The sequence below is a fragment of the Leptonotus elevatus genome, chromosome 10 (assembly GCF_054856555.1).
Source record: "Leptonotus elevatus isolate MCC_2025b chromosome 10, RoL_Lele_1.0, whole genome shotgun sequence".
Taxonomy (NCBI): domain Eukaryota; kingdom Metazoa; phylum Chordata; class Actinopteri; order Syngnathiformes; family Syngnathidae; genus Leptonotus; species Leptonotus elevatus.
Window position 1 is genome coordinate 21,707,048 of NC_141248.1, and position 24,965 is coordinate 21,732,012.

The window sequence follows — 24,965 nt, forward strand, 5'->3', positions numbered from 1 at the left end:
GCAAAAATAAGTAAGTAAATAAATAAGGAGTAAGAAAAGGTCAGACTATTTGCCCTTGGTGTGATTATCTTTCAGCCACTGTCATGCCTCCGGTCAAAGTTAATTTGCCAGAAGTCGCAGTAGCATGGGGGGAATATTCAGATGTGGTTTGGGTGGGGGGGGGGGAGGAGGGTGAAGGCGCACGGACTGTAGGCAATGGCGACAGGTGCATGAGCACAGATCAGTGTTTACCCGCTCGGGGAGAGGAGAACAAATGCTGTCAGAATGGCAAAAGGCTTGACATAAACAAGCTAAACTGGGTCACTGTATTATTGCACTACAGTAGTAGACCTGTAGAACAAAAAGATGCAAGTAAGTCACATACCTGTTAGCTAGAAATCACGATTGCCTCCGTCATTTTTAACTTACCATTCGGTCTCTAGTTTCAAACCTTCAAGTTTCAAGCAAGTCCCAAGTTACAGTGGCAAAAACCAAACAAGCTAGTCGAGTCTAGTCAGCCATTACTTGGGTTCGACAAGTCATAAAATCTTGCTTAGTCACAACAAATATATTAGCACATTAGCCAAAAACGTATACAAATGTTCTATTTTAAATATTGCCATAGTCCCAAACATGTATTTATACGTTTTTTTTATGGGGTTTTCATGCTAGAGCCTGGAGCCTCTGACCTGAAGAGGTCGTTTAAAGCAATGGTAGTACTACAAAAAAAATGGCCAACAGGTGGCAGCAGAGTATAAGAGAGCAACCAGGGCCATGTTTCAAAAAAGCTCTTTCCCCCCCACTGTTTTAAACAGATTTGTGAATAATGATGAAACTTAACTATATTCTAATGCTAATTGCTGCAAAACGGAGGGCGGAATTAAGTTCTAAAATGAACGCTATTTGCATTTGCTCTGATTTTTACAACCGCGAACTCATTGAGTTTGAGCGTGACTCTATACACCATCTTAAAATCAACCATAATGAAAAGAGATGAATGGATTAATGGATAGAGGATAGATCGGCCATGTACAATAGCTATTTTGATATTTTCTTCAAAAGGCATCTATTGACATGACTCACTTGTTCTATAATTTTTTTTCACACGACCTTCCATGAAAGATGCACGTACTAGAACATACGCTCAAAGGAAAGATCTATAGAGAACCGATGGGCCAATGTGTAGTTCAAGGACACTTTGACAGGAGAGGAAGAGTGTGTGCTCGTGTGCGTGACCACCACAGCCTTTGATTCGATGGTTGCAAAGCGGCCCACAGCAAACCACCACGTTGTCATCCTGATGATGAACAAATCAGCTCTTCATTGGCTATCAAGTGTGAGCGTCTAGGACAAGTGGAGACGGGTGAAAGGTCCGGCGTGTGTGCGGGGGTTGTGATCAATACGTTTCTATTAAAGCACTTAGGCCTGCCATGAGTTAGAATCACATCAGCAGGAAGGAGATGAGACACAAGGAAAGGCGAAAGGACGGAGATCACTAACGAGGACTGGCGTGGATCCCGGCGCCCCCTTCGGACGATCAATTTCATAGCCGCCGATGCCGATTGATAAGTGCAACAATATGTATGCAAGCAGAGACGTTCGTTTTGTGCCTCATTATAAACACTAACTAAACGACCTGTTTTTCCCATTACTTTTCAGAGGTTAAAGGGCGCTATGTCAGGTGTTGGTGTCAAGCTATTACAAAGAAAATCCAGGGTCACCGTTACCTGCTAATAATTACGGTCGGTGCATGAAATTCATAATTTCATTTGCTAAATGTGAATTCATTTTGAATGAGAATCCTTTTCATTGAATGTGGCTCTCTTCACCTTGAATTCAGAAAGTCTTGTGTTCTTGTATTCCCCATCTGCATGCAGCTTAAGGAAGTGTTCCTTTAGTTTTGCTAGCTAGCGAGTTGTGCTGGACTTGAAATTCTCAACTTGGCGTTGCAAATTATGCAGTTAGGACGCTGACTCCCATCACTTAACTCAACTCCATATTATTTACACAGCAGCACTTAAACTCATTTGCTTCCAAAAACGTAGAAATACGTTCTATTTTAAATGTTGTAAGCGCCCCAAAGACGTATTTATATGTTTTAATGTGTTTGTTTTTTTATTTATGCTAGAGCATACTTGCTTTGATGCAGCCTCTGAACTGCAGAGAACGGGTGAAGCTTTTGTCGTATATACAAAAACGGCCAGCAGGTGGCAGCAGAGTATAAGAGATCAACCAGGGCCATGTTGCAAACAAGCACATTTGCCCACAGTTCTGAACGGATTTGTGAATAATGATGACACTTAGCTATATTCTAATGCTAATTGTTGCAAAACGGAAACAGATAGAAATATATTTTTTTTCCTGATGAAAGAAGAGACTCTAACCTTTCTTTTGGTAGGTTCCATGTTTTTATAGCAATAGATCACAATATTCTGTGGGCCTTTCAAAATCAGTCAAAATCCAATAGAACAGTGAAAATGGCTGGGAGTGAATGAGTTAAAGATGGAACCCAGGGGCAGCAGATACGATGAAAACAGCAGAGTCCCCAGAATTGAACCCTGTGGAACGCCATACATTGTCACGTCTAATGAATGTGGGTTCTGCAAAAATTATACAAACCAAAACTGAATTTCCTTCCTTCAGTTTGATCTCAACCCTGAGTCTAAACAAGTATTTGCCTATATTTGATGATTAGCAACACTAGACTGGTATCGACCAATATTCAATACCAACAATAATGGGGGGAAAAACTCTGAAAGTGAAACTGAAGAATTACATTGCTTTCATTTTTCCACTTACTTGTACTGTGCCTGTCACGCTTTCTTTGACTGCATTTATTTTCCACAAAACTAACAGGATACAAAAGGTAGACAAGGTGAGAAAAAAACAGTTTGATTATATAATCTGCTGGGTGAATAATGCTTTTGCTAGGGAATTTATTTCCATGATACACCTCACATTTGTTTCTTCTTCTTTTTTTTTTGCCTGTCATGAAATAAGACAAGACACACACTTGAATTCAGTGGAGATAAGAAAACAAGAGTAGCATCTTCAACAACAACAAAAAAGTCAGCTTGATGCATTTGCAGGTTTATCCAAATTTGGTTACCGCCGCGATTTAACCTGAAGATTTGCCTCTGTCTTTCACATACTGTACATGCATTCCAATTAGGATGCAATTTGTCCTGACCTACAATAAATCAGAGTCCAGCTCTACTGGGCCTCGGTACTTAGGGGGGCAGTACATCCTTGATATCATATTGTACCTCGTTGGCCAGCTCCCATTGTCTGTACGTCTGCGCTAATCAGCAGGGTTACAATCAAACAATTGATTTAACATGCAGGTGGGGAGGCATCGCTAACAAGCGTGTCCCAGCTGTCAGCCGCACGACTGAATCCATCAGCTTCACCTGGCCACTCGAGGAAACGGCACAGCCGTGGAAAGGCAATCAAAACAACGGTGGCCCGTCACCGATGCCAACAGAGAGCTCATTTAGCAGAGTACGACGCACAGGGGAGCCCATCCTGTAAAACATCTCAACACCAGACCCCCATTAAAAAACCTCCTATTATGTTGCCGGTCAAATTGACCCGTCTTACAGTTTGACGGTGACACAAGGGGCTAAGAGGGGGAGCAGAAATGTCTCATTTAACCACTCAAAATAGCATACGCTCATTTTCTAATGGTCACAAAATAATTCGACTTTTATGATCATTTTGAGAGATAAACATGCAGTGGGTCACATGTATGGAGGACCAAAACTGCCAAAATTTAAATTTAATAAATGAATGAATAAAAGTGAAAATAAAAAACGGATATAAAAAAAATATAGTAAATAAAAAAATTATATATATATAATCTTGCAACGTGTCAGATTGACCCGTGAGCAATTTTTGTTGTACAGAAGAAACAAACTTACACCTTTTTTGCTCCTTTCAGCTTTATTTCTGGTATTTTCCAATATTAATTAAAAAAAATTGTTGTACACTCTAAAAACAGTCTGGTCAAAAGTAACCCAATTATGGATAAAAAATGGACTGATCCACTATATGGGTCAATTTGACCCAACTTTCTGTTATTATTTTGTTTTTTTGTCTTTTGTTTTTTAAATACATATTGACCCAATTTTTTACCCAAGTATGGGATCTGACCAATACTTATGAGTTGTTTTACACTAAAAGACCCATTTTGTCAAATTGACCCAAGAAGAGGATCGGTCCATTTCTGACCCATAGTTGTGTTATTTTTGACCCAACTGTTTTTAGAGTGTACACTGTGCAATGATAAAAAAAAAAAAAAAAAAAAATCGAATTCTAAATAGACACAATCAATTTAATGTCTGCTCGTTTCCTGTCAATATATGAAACCAAAGGAGGGAAAACCCACTGGCAGTTTTCATCACTCCAAATCCTCCTTTTTTGAATGATTTGTCATTGTGGGGAAAAAAACAGCTACTACTTAGCATTAAAGACAAGAGACACACTGTCAAAGGCAGCGGTGAAAACCACCCGTAATGACATTCAAGTGACAGACGACAACCAAGCCTGCGCTGTAAATATGACCACAAGGGAAATCAGATAACATCAATATGGCAGGAGAGTCCACGTTAGGGGAGGGGGGGGGGGGGGGGGGGAGATGACGAAAAGAAGAAGAAACGGCAAAGGCAAGCTCTTTCATGTTAACTCGCAGTAATTGGTATTCTTTTGACAAGGCTACATTCAGATCGACGGCATAAAATTAGAAGCTGAAGACCAAGCCAAAGTCAGACTTGAATATCAATAGGCCCGTTAGGGCGTTACATAACATGACACGGGAAGACCACACTTACATTAGTCTGTTTTATGGCTACATAACGACACCACTGGGATGCTGAGTCATGCTCATCCAAACAACAAAAGGGCAAAAAGGCTCGCTCTTCTTTGGCCTGTATTTTAATGAAACGGCTGAATTTAGAAACACACACACACACACACGTACATACACACAGAGGAACTCATTATCATTGGATGAAGCTCCATCTTGAGAAAAAGCAAATATCGTCATATACTTGAAGGCCATTAAAAAAAGATTGCTCATAATTAATCGCATGTCTTCAATATTTAACTCACGATTAATCACAAATTTTACATCTGTTCTAACTCTACAATAAAATATACGATAAAACATTTTTTTTTCTAAGATTCATACACTTAACATAAAAGCGGGGGGAAAAATGTTAAACTATTAGTAATATGGCTGCAACTTTTAGTCATTGATACAGTAATTTCACAATAATTCATTAAATTAAGTACAAATTAAAAAGATGTACTGTACTGCGAAAAACGAGTGTGATTTGTGTTGAGGTCATTTTTCTGCCACTAGATGGCATAATTGCATTTGTAAGACGTTAATGACAGCTCAGTGCATTTTTCTTTTCATATTAAGAGCTATCTAATCTTTAACATGAAGTAACTTGTGAAATTCTGCATTTTTAAAATTGTAAAATACAACTTGACCCTAGTCTCCACAAATATATGCATTATTATTAAATGTCTTACTGCTAAATTTTGACGTGGATGTGTCTGCTCCGTTGCGACTGGAATTCCCCCAGCACAGGCTTTTCAAGTAAGAGGCGGTCATTAATTGCACGTTGCAAGTTTGACACCCCTAACATAAATAGGGGTGTCAGAATGAGTGCGTTATTTTTTCCTTAAAGGCCACAATTTTTTTTTATGTGTATATATATATATATATATATATTAGGGGTGTCAAAGTTAGTGTGTTAATTTTGAGTTAATTTAAAGTTCCTTTAACACCACTAATCTTTTAACTGGGAGATATGTTTTTAAAAAACTTGAAAAATATTGGAGGGGAAATCCCCAAATGGTGCTGAACCACAAATATGCGGTAGACCACTGTAAATAAAAAAATCATTTTTGCAATATTTCATCACAAAATTAAGTCACGGTGCGGATGAGGTTGCAACTGTATTCTTTGTTCATATCATTTTAAAACATTTGCGTAACCAAAACAGAAAAATGTGTGTCGGCTAGTGACAATTTAGCGTCAGTGCTATCGTGTCGGTAAACCGTGGCTATCGGACTATAGCGAGGACAACACTTAACAACTGGCATGTTCACTAGACCGGCCACAGGCATCACAAAGAGTAAGTGAAAAGTCAAGCCTGCGTGTGAACATGAACGGGCAAAGGAAGCAAACTTGTTCATCCTCCGAGGCATGCAGTAATTGCTTTGGCACTGCAAGAGCCAGATATAGCGTGAATCCTCAATTCAGTAACACGCGGTACACCCAAAATCGGCCCTTTTCAGGCAACACATGCGGAAGAGCATCAAAACATAAAATACGGAGTGCAGCAGACATAAATCCAGGAGGTCCGGGCCCCTATGAAATTCCAATCATTACGAGAGTTTGCTCCACATTTTGGTAATCCACTTAGGTTCGAGGGCGCTATGCTGATCGCAGCTCATGAAAAAGTATATTCTTCAGCTAAAAGCTTCCCAGTGATACTAAAAGAGCCGCAACTGCGGGAGTTAAAAACGCGGGGGTGAATGTCAGTAGGCATTAAATGATACAGACAGGTGAAACAATTCAAGATACATTCAAAAGACGGATAGAACGAAGGCGTTCGCCGATGTTGCTGCCTGCTGAGAAACGATGCAGCAAATCAGGCTTTAATTGAATTAAAGTATTCAGAAAAGACTCATTTTTGAGGCTGTAAACCTGCTGAGCCGACAATCAAGCGTGAAATGTAAAAAAAGAAACAGTGGTGCTCCTACTTATGCTTTATGAATATTGGCGGAGGGAAAATTTAAAAAAAAAGTCTCTTCGACATCTTGGCATTCAACTTGAAAAACCTTTCATGCACTTCAAAATGCAAACGATGGAAAGTAAAAAAAAAAGTAAAAACTGGACAGATGTCATATGACAATCAAATGATCAAATTACTATTTTAAAGGATCTTTGTGCAGTTTGTCACTTTTTTTTTTTACTCGCGACTGCCACCTGTGGCCCAAAGCGTAACTGCAGCATCGGTATCAGGCTCGTTGGCTTGCCTTTTCTTTTCTTTTTGAGAGAAACCAAAGCGAGACTCCTCGCCTTGTAAGAGACTCAAATAAAAGTTGATGATTGTTGCTGGCTCATCAGACTGGTTATCCTCACAGGTCAGATTGCCGGTTGACAGAGCTGAAATTAGTTTTCTTGTTTCACCCGCTCAGGATGATCTTTACAGAGGTGGAATGTAAAATCAGATGAGTCGGCTCTGGCGTCCTGCCGAGCGTATGCGCTTTTCCACCAGCCATTCATCTGGCTTGCCGCGATGCCGGAGCCTCGCCGCCGACTGATTAATTCCCGCGGCCTTACAAGTGAGCAGCCACTCCAGTTATCCAACACAAGGACGAGCGTGTTGTCTGCGCTCTTAAAACGTAGTAATAGATGTTCACAGAAGCACCCCGGTGCGTTTCTCTTTTTATTCGCATGCAATTTTCTCCTCCTAATAGCGTGAGACGCCGCCGAAGCATTTGTCACCATCTCATTTTCTACATCGCGAGGCTGAGTACACTCGCAGGCATGTTAGTTTGCTGCTGATTTACTGGAGGTGCTTGAACGTTTCTTGACTGTTAGCATCCTCGTGATGGTCTAACGAGGCCAACAACGATGACATGTAGTTTTGCGTCATTTAGTGCTCATCCATGTCAGGAAGAAAAAAAATTGTTGCTAGGAAACAACATGAAGATACGATGGCGTATTAGGGCCACGTATATATATATATATATATATATATATATATATATATATATATATATATATATATATATATATATATATATATATATATATATATATATATGGCACTTTATAAAGTGGCAAATTTGCGAGAAAATTTTTCAGAAACTTGCAAGAAATATACATAACGTAGCTAGCGTGACAACACTTCCTGGTCCCCTATCAGCTGACTAAACACTAACCAATCAGAAGCTAGCATACTTTTAGGTAAATGCAAGTGAATGACGGAGAGCAGAAGGTTCGACACATCAACTTAGCTACTTGTGCAAAAAAAAATATCAAAATGTATGAATGTGTAAATAATAATTCTGGAAACGTGAATGTACGCTTCAAAGTGCGAATGCTTAACATGATATGGTTAAAGAACTTAAAGCCATTGCTATCTTCTAATTTGAAAATCCGACCGAAAAGTATTAGCACAAACAGTCGAGTCGTACGCTACGTGTATTTCTCGTAAGTTTTTTTTATCGCCACTATAAAGTCGCAAATTTGCCACTTTCTAAACTTGCAATTTTGCCATTTTATAAACTCGTAAATTTCCGAGTTTTTTTCTCACAAATTTGCCACTTTATAAAGTAAAAATAAATCCATTTGTGCTTGTACTTTTGCAAGCCCTGGATTTGATTCAATTCAATTCACTCCTCCAAAATACAATGGCTGACGAAGTTATATATCAGTATATAAATGATCTCTTATGTTAGTTTTTTCCTAGATTCAGATGTCATAAAAACAAAAAAATATTAGTAATAATGATAGTCTTGCTACTGTAATGTAGCTCATATTAATGTTTTTACATATGGACAATTCCGAGCTTACGTCACTTTTGCAAATCAAAATGGTGGTCTAATGCTGCATTCGAGGACAAGAGGAAGGTGGGAAGTCAGATTTCTCCGACTTCAAACCAGGAAGTGTGCACGAGAACGCCCCTTTGAACTTGGACGTCCAAGTTGTGAAGTTTAGGGGGAAACAAGGACCCCGACGTCACCGACCGGCTTCAATTTGACGTCAAACGTAAAACATCATTTACACAATTATAAACATATCTATGTTTTAATTATGACATTCATTTGGTTATTCCAAGTAACTTCACATAATCCAACGTGATTTGGACTGACTGTGATATCGTGGTCAGCCATCTTTGTTGTTTACATTTACCTCGAACGCTTCGCGATCAATCCAACTTCCCACCTTCCTCGAATGCAACATTAACTCAGTGAAAGGAAGCTCTCCGTTCCTTGAAAAGCATTGCACTTTGGATCGTTGTCATTTGATTTGTCAGGATGATTTTGATTTCTAAATGTGATGAAATGTTGGCTAATAACAATCTGCTTGGTTTGTATGGCAAAAAGCAATACAAATAGGCCATTTGCTTTCACCGAAACATCAGAAATTCGTTTTCATTTCATTGAAAATAGAAATTAAAAGAATATTGGTGCAACATGGTGAAACTAGCCTCTTTTTTTTTTTTTTTTAGATTGGCCTTGGCCGTTGAAGCGATTCCAGTGATTTGTGCATGTTTGGTGGGCGCAGCTGAGCTCTGGCTCCCAGCCAGTAGGACACCGCTAACGAGCGCACTCCTGAAAGGCATTTCAAAGCACGATCGATAGGCCACCGCGCCGGGGCCGGCCACGCGCGCGCGCCGGCCTCAAACCGCAGAGCGCCAGCGCCTCTGTCCGCCGTTCTTTTCATCTTGACACGCTCGCGTAGCGCTTATCTGTCATGTCTGCGCCTAAACGGCTGCCATCGCTGCACGCCAACTGCATTCCCGCGTTCTTCATCTTTCAGCTCGTGCGGCTTTGACTGACTGATAGAAATGGAGACGGCACGGCAGAACAAAAAGGCCTGCAAGGAGGATACTAGTTTGTTAGTTAATGTAGTTGAGAGGAAGGGATGTAACGTACCTTGATTTTTTTCTTTAAATTAGGTATGAATTAATTACACATTGGTTAAGGTACAGATGAGGTATCTCTGTTAGTCAAATAACCAAAATGTTACATTGGACCCTCGTTATTGGCAGGGAATAGGGACCGGGCCACTGGGGGAAAAAAGGAAGAGAAATCACCCAAAAATATTTAAACGCTGATTGAACATTCAATACAAATTTTTCACAAAAAACGCCTCCTTAAATTTTTTTAATATTAAATAAATATTGGAAAAACTTTGAAGAAGAAAATCATCAAATACCGTGTTCCATTGTTTTCCACTGGGGTTAGGTTCCAAATAACATTTTTCTCATCAACGCATTTACATATCCTCACATTTCTCTCTTGTTTAAACATTGTCAATGTTCAAACCTTCATACATTTTATTTTACTGTAAAAAAATAAAAATACATGCAAAATTGCACTACAAAAAAAATCCACGAAATAAAAACCGCGTTATAGTGAGAGAACACTGTATTCAAATCCGCGGGTGCCGAACCGCGAGTCTATGAAGTCCAATGCAAATTTCATCAGGCTCTCAGGTGTTTATTTTAATTTTAATCAAAATGTAATACATATATATTTTTTCAAAATTATTTTTTAAATTGTATTATACTGTCATGTTTATGCAAGGAGACCGTTATTTGAGGTGTGGTGCAGTTTTAAGTGTGTTAATGTGCTAATTTTTAGAAGAAGAAAAAAACACACGGAGAACATGTAGACAAACTCCCAGCAGGATTCTTAAGCTGAGATTCGAACCATGTACTTGAGAATTGTGAGGCAGAAGTGCCTGTGCAGATCCTAATTTAAACTCATCTTAAATATTGTTTTGTTTTTTTCAGCTCCCCATCAGAGAGGCTGCATGTGTATTTATAGGATTGTTTCACGACATCTGAGATCATTTTGGGAATTCAAAAAACAACACTTTCATCCTCATACTTACTGTTACGCTTTTAGAAATCATACATTCATCACAATCTCCTGCCCCCTAAAAGACTGCGGTTTGTCTTCCGGCTTGATCTCGCAAATCCTAACAGACGTCCTGCGAGCGCTCGTCTGTAGTCGGGGCTCATATGGGAACTCTGCATCAGGTAGTTTCCTAACTAATCCTTCTCTATCTATAGGGGCTGATAGTTCATGTTGAGGGAAATAAGTGAAATAAAAGCGCAGCCTGTGAAACGCTGGCCTCCATCTTTTGCCGCCGCGCTCCATGACTTTCTCGGGAATGGAGTGCAGCGGCAACTTGTCCACACTTGGACCATAAAGTCAACGACCAAGGCGGAGCATCGACTTTATGAGAATGGAGCGCGGGATAAAATGTAATAGGTAGAACTGCCGGAGTTCTCTTGAAATTACCTTTTTTCTTGTTTTTATCTAAGGTTTGTACTTTTTTTTTTTTTCCCCCAGAAAGATGGCCTGTTAAAAAGAGGGGCATGGACAGGTTGCATTGGCTTTTAATGGTGTCCTGAGGCGACTTGCAATTCAACATGGAGTGCGGAGCAAAATGACTCAGACTTCACTGACTAAAAGTTGAGCATACACTATGCCAGTGTTTCCCAACCGAAGCAAATATTTTGCATTAGAAAAATCTTACAGTACACCCCCAAAACAAAAATGTCATGAAGAGTAGATATTTCGAAATAATTATGACTATACGTCGCAGACATTGATGAGCAAAGATAAAGCAAGTGTGAAATTAAACGACTTTTTCTTTTCTTTTCTTTTTTGCTGCCTTTTGTCTAATGTCTCTGTAAGTGAGCTGAATAAGACATCCCTTCAAAACAGGTTGAGTTCAGCAAGGGGGGAAACAAAAGGCTGGGGTGGGGTTGAGCAGTGGCACACGTGCATGAGATGGGCTCGTCCCCCCTAGGCCAAGGATAGGCAAGTTCGGTCCGAGAGAGCCGCAGTCTCCTGCCTCCAACCCGGGTGTTTCAAATCATCAGCTCATAATTACGTTCTGCAGGAGCCTCTCATCTGTGTTCGAGGATGGAGACATCAAAAACATGCACGACTGCTGCTCCCTAGGACCGAACTTGCCTAGCTAAGAACTAGCCTTAGGCTAAAAAAAACAAAAAAAAAACACAACAAGCATATTCTGTCAATTAATTCAAAGCCAAAAACTATTATTTTTTAAAAAGTTTAGCATTTGTATCAGCCTGCCATGAAAAAAATAGTGGGCAGTAAATCCCCACTGCCAACAAATTAATAAGTCTTCAGCATATTACCTTTCACAAGAGCGCAGTGCAGAGCAATGACGCTATAGTGGCCATTTTCAAAAGGGTGCGGCCTTGAATCTCCTCCTGGTGCTCAGCTCCAACCAAGCAAGGCCCATTAACAGCAGTACAATTGACTAACTTTAAAGGAGGCTTCTCTAATTGGAAGATAAAGGAAGGCTTTTAGTGTGTAAGACCCAATTACTGCCATGCTGTTAGCACCTCTCCGCTGATTGCATTCATTAGCCGGAATCGCTATCATCCCCTCTCCTTTGGTTTCTATCAAAATCCTCCCTCCAAAAAAGGAAAAAAAAAAAACCACCTTATTCCAACCCGCTCCAGAATAGCTGGAAGTAACTCATAAAGTGTCGAGGGCTAATGGGTTTACATTTGAATTGCGATTAGAGACTCAGCGCTGTTGGTAACGGCTGCCGGCGGATTCGCTCGCTGACGCCGTTTGCATTCAACCCCACACAATGAAACGCAAAAGAATAATACAGTAAATACGGTGGCGCTTGCCTCAAACCACAACAAAGGCATGCGGAGTAAATGCGCTTTATCACATAAAGTTTTGCTTCCCCTCGTTTGGGCAACGATTGTGACATTGGGTCGCTAACGATGTAAGCAGCTGTGGTGGATAGCATACAAGCTAGGTAGCTGTTGAACGAGCACCTACAGAGTTAGCCTTCCTAAGGTACTTAGCTAAACTTGTGTCAACCAGACATACAGTCGTTTTGATAATAAATTAATCAAGTTAAAGAATTGCTGCATTGGTTGATGAGTTAGATATGTTAAAAAGATGGAAAAGCACGATGAATGTTTTGCTTCCCCTCGTTTTGGTAACATGATAGATAGCATTCAAGCTAGGTGATTAAAAGTAGCTGCTGAACAAGCACCTACAGATTTAGCCTTCCTAAGATACTTAGCTAAACCTGTGTCAACATACAGTCATTTTGATAATAAATTAATAAAGTTAAAGAGTTGTTGCATTGATTCATAAGATAGATATGTTAAAAAGATGGAAAGGTACGATGGATGAATGATAACTGACAATAATTGACATATTCATATGAAGAAAAAAAAATAAAAAATTCCTAATGAAATTTAGTGGGGTATGACTTTACGGTTATTGTAGCCTACTTGATGTTTTACTTTAAGAGTGAAGACCATATAAACTAAGTGTGCGGAAAGAACCCTTAATAGGATTCTCCCCACGTCCGCACCGTCCCCTCTCCCTTGGTTTCACAAGCACACACAAAAAGCATCCAAGGCCACACACGACCACTCTCCACTCATCTATACAGCTGCCATTCACACGCCGATCGGCCCGGACATTTGACGGTTTTCTAATCTAGGGAGCTGCCACAGCGAGACGGGGGCCGAATCGCCTCTGTCAACCCCCACAGTGCATCTCAAGCAGCATCCACGTCCCCCGTCTCAATCTCCGTCCGTCATCGCCGTGTCGACCACACGGTCGCGTCCCCACCGACCCTGCGTAAACACCGTGCCCGCAGGGGGTGGGGGCAACCTGCTTGGTGTAAAATGGCGCGCTTAAAAGTGAGTGCCACTTCCGCGTCGAGCCGGGTGGATGCTCATCTATTCACTTTGTCTTGCATATAGGATCAAAAATGAGCACACTACAAAAGATGGTTAAAAATAGGAAGAAATTACTGCAAAATGCCGTAAATAACACTCATTTGGGGTATTATGCAGGGGCAGGGGGTTAATAGGAAATGAACATTCTTCACATTGCTTAAACGAATAAATGTTAACCAGTACATAGGCAATAACTATTTTTATTTATATATTATTTATAGCACATTTCACGCACGATGTAACTAGATACGTTTCTCATCCTGTGATGAAAAAGTGCAACGGTTACTAACAGTGTTAAAGAGATTTAACTTTGACAGCACTATTTAAAAGCAAACTAAAGAAAAAAATAGCCTTCGAAAATGACTAAAAGAGCAAATAATGCAAGAACATGATGTTAAAAATACAGACAGAAAAAATTACAGCAAATCAAGGGGCCGTATATTACACAAGTACAGAGAAAAAAAATGCTTTGTGAGGGTGATTTGAGACTGAGGCTAATTATACACAGGTGCGCTATGCACAAGGTTTTTGGTACTTGATCGGAGAAAAATGATCTGCCACAAGAACAATGAAATTTGCAATTAACTGCACGGATAATGAATGTGATAGTTTGAGCAGATGATTTCCAATAAACGGATATTTTTGCGTTGAATTGATGTACACAGGTCCAAATTATGTAGCAGGCAGCAAAATTGGCTATTAAAATGTAAATATTCAATTAATCAATCAATCATCAATGATATTAAAATGTAAATTATGCTTCAATTGCAGTTACTTTAGTTTGTTTTAATAAAAAGTTCTGACCATTTTGAATCCTTAAAATGATGGTCAGGATTGCCCTTCGTTATATCTGTATCTCGTCTAGTTAATTTCTGGATAAAACTTAACTGTCACATAATGCTACAGACTATTTGAAATTCTTAAAATAAATGGTGGAAGCCTTTAACAAGTTTTTCTTGAATTTTCAATAAATGTGAAAATAAAACTGAATGGAAACGCTTGAAATTCGAAAAAAGGGCCCAAATTTTGCCCAAATGTTTTTAGGCTCACATCTCTATGGTGTATCTCCTTTTAATACTCGCAAAAAATATTTTAAAAAATCTAAACAATTGGATGGAAACCATACTAATGACTCGTCCACTGGCACTTGCTTTTGTACAAGATCAAGCTTGTAATGTTGGATCCTGTCATTAATTTGGGCTCTGGAGGATGTTTCTTTTCTTGCGTTAACACTTAAAATGAGTACCGGGGAAAAACAGCTCAATGATATTTGCATATGAAAGCCACCCCCGCCCAAAAAACAGGAGACAAAAGCCCCTTGTAGCACAAAGTCTGGCTGGAGAGTAAACCATTAGGGTGCATCACGTAATTTCACAAAGCGTACACCATAAGCAAATATGGAAATATGGCGCTGAATTTCAAATGAGAGCTTATGCACAGTTGCGTGCTATTAATAAGGCCGCCTGGCCCTCGCGTATATGAGAGTGCGCGTGCGCGCATGTGTGTGCGCGTGTGTACCTCGGTCATTTTTGATCACAATTTGCAGGAGCATCCAAGAGCTACGCTGCATAATGAGTTGCACTTAAAAGCGCAAAACACAGTTCACGACCTGCAAACGGCCCTGCTGCGTCCCGTTTTTCAGTTGTTTTTCGCCCGCCTCTCAATGCATCACGCAGCCTCGCCGGGAAAATGTTTTCCTCCTGTCAACGTTTCGCTGTTTGCCTTCTCAGTCAAAACAAACTTGAATGCTGTTTTTTCCCCACCCCCAAATATTCACATACACACAGAGGAGATATGCTGCTCAGGTGAGGAAAAAAAAAAAAGTTAAATAAAAAATAAAGTTTTGGGACAGGGGATAATATTTCACAAACTCAACACACATAATACTTTTATGTTAATGGCATTTAGTTTGGGTGACCATATTTTGATGTCCCAAAAAAGATGCTGAAAGATGCCATACATTATATTATAACTATTTTAACATATTTCCTGCTCTGTATGTGTAGAAAATAAAATCTCTTTTGAAGCTTCATTTGACAAATGAATAAATAATGAAACAATGTTTTAAGCCCAACATGTTTTGCTCGCGCTTAAATTCATTTATAAATTCCTGCAATTGAATATTCATTTGATTTATTTTTTTAGATCAAACCTGCACTGCGACTACGTTTCCGGTTTTCGGGTGCAGAGCATTACCAGTGAGCTGAGATTTTGGGACACTGACTTATCTTAGGACCTTATTTGAACGCTCAGCAAGTGAGGTATGTAAAAAGCTGACCTACTTTTTTCTTTAAAAAAAAAAAGATCCTTATTTAATATACAGTATAACTATAGTAACACACACACACGCAAGCCGCCTTTTTTCCCCTTACACCCCTCGCTATCAACTCCATGTAAAAAAGTGGACATCCGGGAAAAAGATAACATTTGGCGACTCCACCATAGAGCCAAAAAATGGACACACAACACTTTATGTCTCAGTAGTAAATGTAATCCATTTTATGTTTGTGAACTTGAAGTCACTTACATTTGCTTAGCAATGACCAAAAATGATAAGCGGTTCAGATAATGGCTGGATGGAAAACATACTCCCTAATGTTAGCATAGCCAATGCTAACAAGTCTATAGTTGGATTTCCATCTACCCATTTTTATTAGAATTTTCAAGAAATGTGAAAATAAAATTGAATTGAAACGCTAGAACTTCAAAAAAGGGCAGAAAATTCACCCAAAATGTTTTTCGGCTTGGGAGGGAGTGGATTTTGAAGCGGATTGAAAAAAAGGAAAATGCAAATTTTTAATATGGAAACAGGTTTTGCGAATAAACGCTGACAAGACCAGATACACGTTGCACGTACGTTTGTAGTCACAAAGCAATGGCGGACGATAAAGTAAGGTATGTTTGGAGGGACGACGAAACAGAAATCTTTTTGGAATTAATTAAAGAAGTCAATTTGTATGCAATTTTAGATGAAAAACAGCAAATAAAACGCTGCAGTTTATCAAGAATTACAAAAGCAAACTCATACGACGTCATCGCTTCCTGGTCTTCTTCTTTTAAATTACTGGCGGATCACATCCCTACGGTGTATAGCGCCACCTACAGCGGCGGAGTCCCCTCTCAATATTCGCAAAAGAAGAACAGATGGAAACGGGCATAATTCGCATGTCCGTTTTTGCGTATTTTCACAAAATCATTCGCTTAAAAATCCCGAAACATTCGGATGGAAACCTGACAAATGTGAAGACTCTGACTTGACCGAAAAATCATCAAAAGGTGGCACTTTTTTTTTTTTTTTGTCATTTAGTCTTGTAGACAATCCCGACAATTTCGAGTCTTAAATGAACTTAACATGCAAAGTCACCTCACTACCACCTCAACTCAGAAACGTAGACTCTTTTACGCAATTTCAATCACATCTCAAAACACACCTGTTTAAAACTGCAAACCCAACTTAAATGTTAAACTTCTGCTCTTCTACCTCACCCCATTTTTTTTCCCTCTCTTAACTTACTGTCATTGAGTGCTAAGAAAGGCGCCTTTAAATATATCCATCCATCCATCCATTTTCTGTACCGCTTGTCCTCACAAGGGTCGCGGGGGTTGCTGGAGCCTATCCCAGCTGGCTTCGGGCAGTAGGCGGGGTACACCCTGAACTGGTTTCCTTTAAATATAATGCATTATTATTATTATTATTATTATTATTATTATTATTATTATTATTATTATTATTATTATTATTATTATTATTATTAAAGTCCAAACGAGAAGGCCGTGCCCGGATTCAAACCCCCATCCACTTGTATAGCCAAGTCTTATAACTTAACACTTATGGTGGTCAACTTTGGAGGGTCCGCTGCATAATAATAGCCGTGACTTGAATTTTTGTCCCCGCGTGTCACATCATCAGCTCAAGTCATAACCAAGGCAGATATTACAGCCAAAAGGTATATGTTAGCATGCTGGCTTCCTCTCCGGACCACTTTGGCCCTTGCTCCCTTTCTTCCCTCGTCACTCTTTCATGACTAGCTAATGAATGTAGATGGTGCTCAGGGGGAGGGGAGGGGGGGTGGAGGGGGCGGTCTTATTAAGCCGGTGATGTGAGAGGCCGGTGTGCTCCGGTCGCGGTCGTGGTGAAAAGTTCAAGCCCCCGCCTCGGTAAACTGAGAGGGGGGCTAAAGAGGTTTGTTTATATGGCCCACCTTGACTTGACCTCCGCAGAGGCCGGCGTGATTAGTGAAATGCGTCACGGCGGTTCGGGGGCGCGGGGATGCGCTCGCCGCTAATAACCCACGCAGCGGCACAAACGCACAGGCGGCGACATAAACCCGCGGATTAACTGATTGAGCCCAATATGTTTGCAGATAAACAAAACGGGATTTACAGCAACACTGTCACCGTCAAAAACAATATGCATGAATGCTCCGTTTAAGGCTGGATTTAAACCGCATGGTTGAAGTGACACAATTCCGATTTTTTTGCTCTCAAGTGGCACAATTGGGATATGCATCAGTGATGCGGAAATAGAAAACAAACAGAGCTTCTTTCAAATTTGATACATATTGGGTAACCATCAAAACGCGACATCTGATCACCCTGAGCTGACGGTTACTTTGCACACGCGCAGAGCCATCGATCACTGCCGATCGACAGTTTATTTCGACGGTACACCGGCCCTTTCATTTTTTAATTCTCCTCCCTTTCTGTCTTTCATACACCTACAAGTGTCTTCTAAAGGTAAACGTGATGTTTAATGTGCTTTGATCCATTTCATTAATCATTCATTTCGTGTAGTTTTCTCTGTATGCTAAATTATATTTATTCGCTGTAAAATATATTTTTGTTCATATTTTCGACTGTCTGGAACAGATTCATTGGATTAATGTCATTTTCGATGGGAAATATTGCTTTAGTTTTCGTACGATTCAGGTTTAGCCAAACATTTTAGAACATATTCATCATACAAATTGAGGTTCACTAAACGTGATGAAGTTCTGATAAAACTGCCACATCCAAGATGCTAGCCCCATGCTTAAGTTTGACAACTGCCACAAAATGCACTCTAAAAACAGTTAGGTCAAAAATAACTATTTTCAGGGTCAGAAAATGGTAAAAGAAAAGAAAATTGGGTCATATTGTATAAAACAACCCAGGAAGTTGGGTCAGATCACCTCTTTGGGTCAAAAATGTGGTTATTTTCTATGAAACAACCCAGAAAGTTCGGTCAGATCTTTGGGTAAAAAAAAAAAAAAGTCAGTCATTTTATATATAACAACCCATAAAGTTGGGTCAGATACTCAAAAATCGGGTCATTTTGTATTTAAAAAAAAAAAAGAAGAAGAGAAGAAAATTGCGTCAAATTGAACCATAAAATGGATCTGTCCTTTTTTTTAATTATTCATAATTGGATTACTTTTGACCCATCTGTTATGAGCTTTCATAGAATATGCCTAAAAATGTCACCAGGCTCACAAAATACATTTAAAATGTATTTTAGGAAAGTGGGAGGAAGCCAAAGTACTTTGGCAAACGTCCACATGGGAAGGCCGGAGCCCGGATTTGAACCCCCATTTTCACGACACATTTTGACAAATATGACTATAAAATTATGCACTGGTGTTTTTACTTGAGCACAGTGAAAGTCCCTAAAACGTTTGCGGAAGCTCACTTTGGGAACGGTTCCCTTCGGAATATACAATGCTCGATGATATGGATCAGAACCAAACCCGATGTAATGTCATTATTTGGAACTTGGAATTTGGACTCTGCTTCTTCTGCTTTTATCATTTGCCTATCCGAGACACACAAACACGCACGCATACAGTACGCACACACATACGTTCCCTCCAGGTGCAGCTCCGCGGTCACGGATGCTCGCTTTTTGATAGTTCCTCCGATCAAAGTGTTTGGCTGGTGAGGCTTTCGGTTTCGGCGAGCGACTGCGGCCGGCGCCGATTGTCGCGCGGCGGAAATGAGGCTCATTATTTCAATGTGTAGTCACACTTTGTGCCCTCCCGCCCCAGGACCGGGCCATCTATCCATTAAAGGAAATCACTTTCAAAGGGCTTGTCCTTCCTCGGCCACACAAACGCACAACAACACACACAAATGATGGATGGTCACCATTACTGTACTGGTGCACACAAACTTTTTGACTGCTGAACTGTTTAATGTGCGCTAACACAACTTTGGGTGAGCGCACAAACCAATTAAAAAAATGTGCCTTCTAAATGTATGTGTGACACGACTATTACATAGTACAGCTTCTTGACCAATTGGAGCCATTTGATGACCTTAAGGCAGGGGCTCTCAAACTATTTAGGTACGGGGGGGTCATTTTTCCAATTAAAAACAAAAACACTTGCACCCTTAAATGTTGTACGAATGAAAAAAGTTACAATAACAAATTAATATTTTGATTGATTATAGAGGGTCTTGGATTTTAGATTCCGTTCCTATAGCAGTCATGTAACCCGAATTTGTGAGTCCAATAGAGGGACGGCCACTTTTTAAAAAAATACAGAAAAATACAAGGAACACTCCAAACCTTTACTGTAAAAATGCAGTAAAGTACTAATATGAATTCCCTGTAATACAAGTAAAAGTGTCAACTTATTTTTTTTTAAAAAAGGTCATGGCATGCAGGGACATACCGATGTGGCTCCGGTGCGACGACGCGCTGCTCAGTTGTCCCCAAAGAGACAACATGCAGACGGTCAGCAGCAACACCTTTCTGCACATTCCCCGCAGGTCCTGCTCCTTCATTCTGAAACGGGAAAAAAAAAAAAGAAAGAATGGTCAACTGTTGTGCAATCCAACGTTCATTGAGAACACTCTCAGGGTGTATAGGCGGCATCAGCTGGAGTGTTTTTGTGTCAACGGTTCAAGGAAAAATAACCAGTGCACAGTCAGACTGTTCTCTGCTTAACACGCGCACACTCACACGGACAATGAGGCGCTCTAAGGTGCTCACACAGACTATCCAAAGGGAAGACGTATGTTCAAGGTGTCGCTAGCTAGCTAACTGCACATCACAATCGCGCTGATAATCGCTGATGCAAATTTTGATATTGTTGGGGAAGGGTGACTCGTGTGCAAATCAGGAAAACGAAAAATTGTGAAAAACAGCTTAATGCTATATCGACACAATTCACTCTACACAGTTCTCAATCTTTGCATGTTATCAGCTGTCTTTAAATATCACCAAATCAATATGTCAGTTTGTATCACTATTCAAGATATTCAGATTAATCTGCCCAACAGTACGGCACAGCAGAGACCAACCAATATGGTTTTTTTTTTAGGTCAATGCCAATTGCGAGATTTGTAATTAACGGGCCGATTAATTAAAAAAAAAATATATATATAGTGACTGAAATAACTTCTGTTTTCTTAACACATACAAAAATAAAGATATGAATTACAGGCAGAACATTTGACTGTTTTACAATACTACAATAGTATTTGTTTAACTTAACAACACAGAAAAAATAAAATAAAAAAATTAAATAAAATAATCAGCAAAATTTCGGACAATTTTTACCTATTTTTTAAAGTGATAATATTAGTCGATTAAATCGAACGGCCAATAAATAATTCAGGCCCTACACTCTAAAAAGATCATTGTTGAACCAATTTAAGATTATAAATTGAACTCTTGACCAACTTGAAAAAAATCACTTCAAGTGGTAACACACGATTGAATTAAGTTAATCCAAAGTGCCTCCAATCCAAAGTATTGCGTTTAATAAACTCATAATCACTTAAACTTAATATATTCACTTTGGACTAGCTTAATTATATTGTGTGTTACCACTTCAAGCATTTTTTTTTAAGTTGGTCAACAATTAAATTTTTGGAATCTTAAATTGGTTCAACAATTCTTTTTTTTTTTTTTGTTAAAAACACCAAGTCACAATTTAAAATTGTGGGTGAAATGCATAAGTCCACTTTCAAACCTCGAAGACTTTGCATTCTATTCTGTCGTAAGTGTTGGTGAGACTGAAGGCGCAGTCCTCGAAGGTTAAAACCACCCTTTGGAGCCGCTCCCGGAGCTACCGGGAGGTCTTCAAGTGTTCTCAGTCAGTCTTAGTGGTCTTTTGGATGGCGTTGCTCTCCACCTCCAAGTGAGAGGCCCGTGGAGAGCTCGACTCAAGCGGTCCAATCAGTGGCTAATCTCGCTGCCAAACACCACCGCCATGCTGGACTCGCTCCACTCTCTCGTGCGAGAATCAAATCACAGCTCTGACTTTGAACTGTGTTCCAGTGCTGCAACTCAAATTAGTCAATGCATGTTTGTTTTTTGTTTTTTTCTTCTGCATGAGATTAACTCCCTGCTTCCCTTGCAAGCAACTGGCAAATGAGGGGATGGTGGTGTTTTTTATTTATTTATTTATTTATTTAATTTTTGCCGTGACTGCCTTTGTACTGACTGCCAGCAACTTCTTCGTTTGGAATAAGATGAGAGAGGTGATGCATTTTAAAGACGAATTTGCGATCACAGAGTCTGGAACACGACCACGGCATTCCTGGGGGTTCAAGTTGGACATTTTTGGAGTTTTAGGTTTATGGTCGTTCTGGTTGTGATGTTAAAAGCAACCAAAAAAAGTCATAAATACATATATATATATATATATATATATATATATATATATATATATATATTTTTTTTTTTTTATTATTATTTTTTTTATTATTTATTTATTTATTTATTTTTTATATAAAGCTCAATATCATGGAGTGCTATTCTTCATCTTCACATAGGTCGGCCAGAACAGATGCGTTTCCATTCATTTCAATGGAGAGCCGCAATATAAAAGGAGGAGCTATATTAGCCCATTGCAGCGCTGCGACAATATTTTCGCAAAGTCCGACGCGGTTCATTTAGGGCAGATGTGACGTAACCGTACATTTATTACATTCTCACATTCATTTTTTTTTACTTTCTGTCCGTATGTTTATTACAGCTTGACAAAAAGCCAAACATTGAGAAATTAAAAGTGTCGTGCATATTTTTAGTTTGAGGCCAAATCCATGTTTTGCACGGTCGTGTTCAGGTGGCCCGACGGAGGACGCTTATTAGAGAAACGATTCCGGCAGACGGATGAGGCGCAGAGACCAGGTGGCTCATCACAAAAATCCTAAACTCATTTCATGATACTTTTCTCAATCCTGTGAGCAGTTTGTCATCTCCTCAATTAATCAAGCCAGTGTTTGATCCAATTACGCTTCAGCACACAGTCTATAGAAAAGTCACAATGTCGTAGCCTCCGTGAAAACTCTCAGTGACAATTTGTTCAACATACCACACAAAGCTTGTTCGTTAGGTCTCTTTGTTGCCACCTGCGCTCCTCAACCCGGTCCCTTGTGATGCCATCCCCGCCTCAGTTTAGTCAGATTTTGTTTCTTTGTTACTTTTCGCTGCCGTCGCCTGGAGTCACTCGTCCAAGTGGGCCAATGCAGGAAGCAAACGGCGCTGTTCATTCGATTACACTACTTTACAAGTTTAAGGTCAATGATGTGAAGCTGATGTGATATGAATAATAAAAAAAAAAGAAGAAGGCACAATTAGCTCTGGTTTTACGAGCCGTGCCGAGTCTTTATGTTGGCTGCTCTGTAATTGAGCTTCCTTTTCACAATCCCTTTTTATTTTCAATTTATGCTTTGTAAATGTGTGCTTTTTTTCTATAAATGCCTGTTATGCCACCTAACGCATTTTACGTCTTCTTAAAAAAAAAAGTATATATTTTTTTCTTCTACCTAATCCACTTTGTTATTTTGAGATAACGAGCTAACGCTGAATAGCTTTCTGGAATGTTGTTGTCGGGGACAAAAAAGCTTGCTGCGGTTTGATCCTGACCTCTTTTTGTTATTAGCGATTCACAAATTTACAAGACAGAATTATTCACAATCTGTCCTTATTAGAGGTTCAAGTGTAAAAAATAAAATAAAATAAAGACACTGTTAAGGGTAGAAGTACTGATTCAACTCCTTGTAAAAATGTTTTTAAAATGACAGAGTTTGAATTGTAATTAAGCACAAATTTAAAAAGTAAAAATTAACGTTAATAAATTCTGACTTTATTCTCAGTATTCTGACTTTGTTGCTTCCCCCCACAATTCAAAGCTCAACGTCACAAAGTCAGAATTCTCACTTTAAAGTTAGATTTCTGAGATTAAAGTGATAAAGTGATCATTCAGAATTCTCACTTTAAAGTCAGAATTACGAGATTAAAGTCATAATTCTGACTTTAAAGTCAGAATTCTATGAATAAAGTGAGAATCCTGCTAACTCTTTTTTTTCCCCTCTTCACCGCCCATAATCCTTTTACGTAATACGGAAACTGTACTTTTGTTACATTATGAAATGACCAACAAAAATTTTTACTGATTAGAACAGAAAAAAATCCAACTGAACTTGCTTTTTTAGATTCGACTGAGACTATTTTGTAAAAACCAGAAGCTTGTCATTTACAGGCCTGATCTAAAAACAATAAAAGCCAGCAGTGACACGTGCGCACTGGCGACACACCGACACATCAAATTTAGGCCAAATGCACGTGGGCCAGTGTCAAAAAGTGTTCCCAGCTGATGTGGAGTTTGAAGTTGGCTGTGGCCGCGGGGTTAAAAAAAACAAAAAAAACCGCTTTTGTTTACGTCTCATCTAAACGTGGTAGCATGACTTTGCTGCAAAGACGACAGGAAGATGACACGTGGCGACGCCTCGGGCCGAGCCGTTCCTCCTTGGCGCTGACAGCCCGTAACGGCGTCACGCAAAATGTGTGACATCACAGCCAAAATCACTGACTGAGTGAAAGGTGGGGCTTGAAATGCCGCAGCAGGAGACATAAAGTATGCGTAGCTACACGGGAAAATAAGTAAATAAGACTGAGTATTGATCTAATAATACAACGCCATATTAGGACCACGTATAAAAAAAAAAAAAAAACGGGGGGGGGGGGGGGGGGTTAATATTCCAAGAGAGAAAACTTGCAAATTTGCCACTTTCTAAAGTCGTGAGAAAAAATTCAGAAACTTACAAGAAACACACGTAGCATAGCTATAGTCTAATCTGAGGATTCAACTTTATAACGTGACAAATTTGAGTTTTTTTCTCAGAATATTGCCCCCAACCTTTATAAAAAAATATATGTTTGTACGTGTCCTTAATACGCCGTCGTAGATACAAATTGAATGTGGGGCCTGTAATGCTGATACACTTTTTTTTTTTTTAATAATGCGAGATTTGGTATTGGTCCGATAACAAATACATGCAAGGTTAATGTCACTGGCGCTGATATTTGACATACCTCGTAAAAAAAAAAAAAGAAGCTAATATTTATTAAATTATGTATGCTGGGAATATTGTAAACAAAAAAACACCTGTAATTTTTTTTTTTTTATTGATCCCAGACCAAGTAAATACATGGCCAGTTTTGCTGATTTTTGAACAGCAAAATATTTAGTATCCATC

At 39.4% G+C, this 24,965-nt stretch overlaps 1 protein-coding gene and 1 long non-coding RNA gene across 4 annotated transcripts in view; one reads left to right on the forward strand and one right to left on the reverse strand.

Moving 5' to 3' along the window:
* The window catches only part of LOC147167606 (uncharacterized), a 132,850-nt gene extending 117,096 nt beyond the window's left edge, over nucleotides 1-15,754 (forward strand). The window contains exon 5 of the long non-coding RNA XR_015096366.1: nucleotides 15,639-15,754. This is a non-coding gene — a long non-coding RNA (uncharacterized LOC147167606). The remainder of the gene's footprint in view (nucleotides 1-15,638) is intronic.
* Nucleotides 1-24,965, reverse strand: part of tafa3a (TAFA chemokine like family member 3a) — an 81,114-nt gene that overhangs the window by 14,887 nt on the left and 41,262 nt on the right. For all 3 annotated transcript variants that reach the window (XM_086087884.1, XM_086087885.1, XM_086087886.1), the window contains exon 2: nucleotides 20,147-20,259. In XM_086087884.1, coding sequence (XP_085944010.1) covers nucleotides 20,147-20,258 — 112 coding nt within the window. In that variant the 5' untranslated portion in view covers nucleotide 20,259. The remainder of the gene's footprint in view (nucleotides 1-20,146; nucleotides 20,260-24,965) is intronic.